This window comes from Diceros bicornis, chromosome 31, assembly GCF_020826845.1.
Source record: "Diceros bicornis minor isolate mBicDic1 chromosome 31, mDicBic1.mat.cur, whole genome shotgun sequence".
NCBI classification, from domain to species: domain Eukaryota; kingdom Metazoa; phylum Chordata; class Mammalia; order Perissodactyla; family Rhinocerotidae; genus Diceros; species Diceros bicornis.
In genome coordinates, this window is record NC_080770.1 from 19,957,301 (window position 1) to 19,960,110 (window position 2,810).

General features: G+C 35.6%; 1 protein-coding gene across 1 annotated transcript; it reads left to right on the forward strand.

Annotated features, from left to right (window-relative positions):
• The first annotated feature begins 998 nt into the window (after nt 1-998).
• On the forward strand, nt 999-2,039 carry LOC131395740 (olfactory receptor 8J3-like). Its single transcript, XM_058527575.1, has one exon. The coding sequence runs from the start codon at nt 1,008-1,010 to the stop codon at nt 2,037-2,039; it is 1,032 nt and encodes a 343-aa protein (XP_058383558.1). The 5' UTR covers nt 999-1,007.
• Nucleotides 2,040-2,810: the final 771 nt, after the last annotated feature.

Below are 2,810 nucleotides of genomic sequence, written 5' to 3' on the forward strand. Positions count from 1 at the left end.
ATTGGGAAGGGACTCTCATTGGCCTAATTGGAAGCAGGTGACCATTCTTCAAACCACTCTAGGAAAATATTCAGTCATATTATAGTAACATGCTGATTCTTTTGCAAATATACATAATGTAATTATCAAAGAAACTCTATAAAATAAGTATGTTTTTTATTATAAAATAATGGAAAATATCAAAATGTGAAAAACGTCAAGAAAAGGTCAACTAAAAATTAAGGCTAGACATATTTTATAAATTTTTAAAATAAGGTTATAAAACAATATAAATAAAAATTACAGATTATTAATAAAACCACAGTGGAAAATTTTGAGGAATTATATCAAATTGTGGAGTAAGAAGGAAAAGAGTTACAAGAGGGAAGAAAAAGGAAGTTGAATCCAGTAAAACATAGTGTGATGGGATTGCAAAAATCATAACATTCTCACAGATATCATTGTTATAAAGCTGAAAAGAGAATCAGTAACTTGAGAAATAGATCTGAGGACATATCTCTGTGTATTTTTGTCTGAGTTAATGAAATGGAAAATGAGAAAAAGTAGCTAACAGATATGGATAGTAGAATTTGAAAGTTCAGAGTACATCTAATAGCAGTTATAGAAAGATCGAATAACAAAAATGTAGCAGAGTTGTGGCTAAATCATCTATTCATGAGAAAAAGCAAGAAATTATAGAGTAATAAATCATAAAGCAACGTTGAATTATTTGGGGTATACAATTCATCAAGCCTTTCTCATACTCAACAAAAAAGACATAAGAAATGAATCGCGGCTTCTATTGTTTGTGACCTAATAAAATATTTATAATTGAATGAAATTGTGAGGAAGCAAATCCTCAAAATATGCATGATGCTGAATCATCTATTTAACTTACCACACTTACATTTTCTCTCTACCAAATGATTGCAAATTTTATTTTATTAGACCTAGAACCTTGAGTTTAATAACTGAGATTAATACATGATTGCAGAAAATCTCACTCGAGTAATTGTCCTTGCCATCTAATGACAATCTTAAAAAAGAATTCCTTAGAGTTTGTAATCACTTCTCCTTTTCTTCCCCCAAAAGACGACTTTCCAAACTCTTACATGGATCTTAGAAATTTCACCTGGGTCACTGAGTTTATTCTCACAGGCATCTCAGAGCGTCCAGACCTCCAGATCCCACTCTTCTTTGTGTTCCTGGTCATCTATGGACTGACCGTGGCCGGGAACCTGAGCATCATCACTCTCACCATTGTTGACCCTCGACTTCAGACCCCCATGTACTTTTTCCTCCAACATTTGGCTGTCATCAATCTTGGCAATTCTACTGTCATTGCCCCTAAAATGCTCATCAATTTTCTTCTAAAGAAGAAAACCACCTTCTACTATGAATGTGCCACCCAACTGGGAGTGTTCTTGGTCTTCATTGTAGCTGAGGTTCTCATGTTAGCTGTGATGGCCTATGACCGCTATGTGGCCATCTGTAACCCCCTGCTCTACCTGGCGATGATGTCTCGGCAGATCTGCCTTCTGCTGGTGTCCTTCACATACCTCTATAGCTTTTCCACAGCTGTTGTGACTTCATCTTCTGTATTCTCTGTGTCTTATTGCTCTTCAAATGTCATCAATCATTTTTTCTGTGATATTGTCCCTCTTTTAGCTTTGTCCTGCTCTGACACTTACTTTCCAGAAACAGTAGTTTTTATATCTGCAGCTACAGATCTGGTTTTTTCCATGACTATAGTTCTTGTATCTTATTTCAACATTGCTTTGTCCATTCTAAGGATACGTTCATCAGAAGGAAGGAAAAAAGCCTTTTCCACGTGTGCTTCACACATGGTGGCAGTCACAGTTTTCTATGGGACACTACTATTCATGTATGTGCAGCCTCAAACTAACCATTCAATGGACACTGATAAAATGGCCTCCGTGTTTTATACACTGGTGATCCCCATGCTGAATCCCATGATCTACAGCCTGCGGAATAAGGATGTGAAGGGTGCCTTAAAGAGATTTCTGACAAACCCATGCTGTTCTTTTAAATCAATGTGAACTTAGAACTCTATAGATAAGTGAAGAGAGGGTTAAAATAAGCTGCCATTATGTCAGAGAAAGCAAAGATTAGCTGGCTAACTTATAGGTTTACAAGAATGTCACAACCCTGAGAATTTAAAGGGGCTAGGATTTGGGAAGCAGTGATTTAAAAAGCACACTGAAGGTCTTGGAGTTACGAGGTTGATAGAGAAAGAAAGCATTATTCACTAATTTTGCCAAGTAATATGATGGTAGAAAGATTAAAAGTAAAATTTCCAGTATCAGGAGACATATATGTTAAAAAATACATAAGTTTTATTGGACAAAATATGAATATTAATTAATGAAAATGTTAGAAGAAATTATTTAAGAGATCAGAGGTGACAAAATTATCTACTGTGTTAAAAATTTGTGAAACAATTTCCCTGAAGGAGGTGGGGCAAAAAGTGCTAACCTAAGTAACACTGGAAATGAGCGCAGTGTGTAAGACTAAAGGCAAAAATAATCACATGTAGCACTGTACTCCAGTTATAGAGTTAGTTCTCATGTGGATATGGTTTAACAATTCTGGAACCATTATCTATGTTACTGCAATTAAACAATTAAGTAAATGGGTGGCAGGTAATGGGGGACAGCTTTCTCATTGTTGTGTAGGAGGTTACAGAAAAACAGAGAGGAAACCAGGATGATCCATACGATAATGGATTAGTGTCACAGATCAGCATGAACTTACTTTCAGCTAACTATAGCTACTGTGAGTTGTAAACAGAAATAGTCATAGACACGTAT

Excerpts from the sequence above, each read along its gene's own strand:
- LOC131395740 (XM_058527575.1), top strand. The coding sequence starts at position 1,008 with ATGACAATCTTAAAAAAGAATTCCTTAGAGTTTGTAATCACTTCTCCT.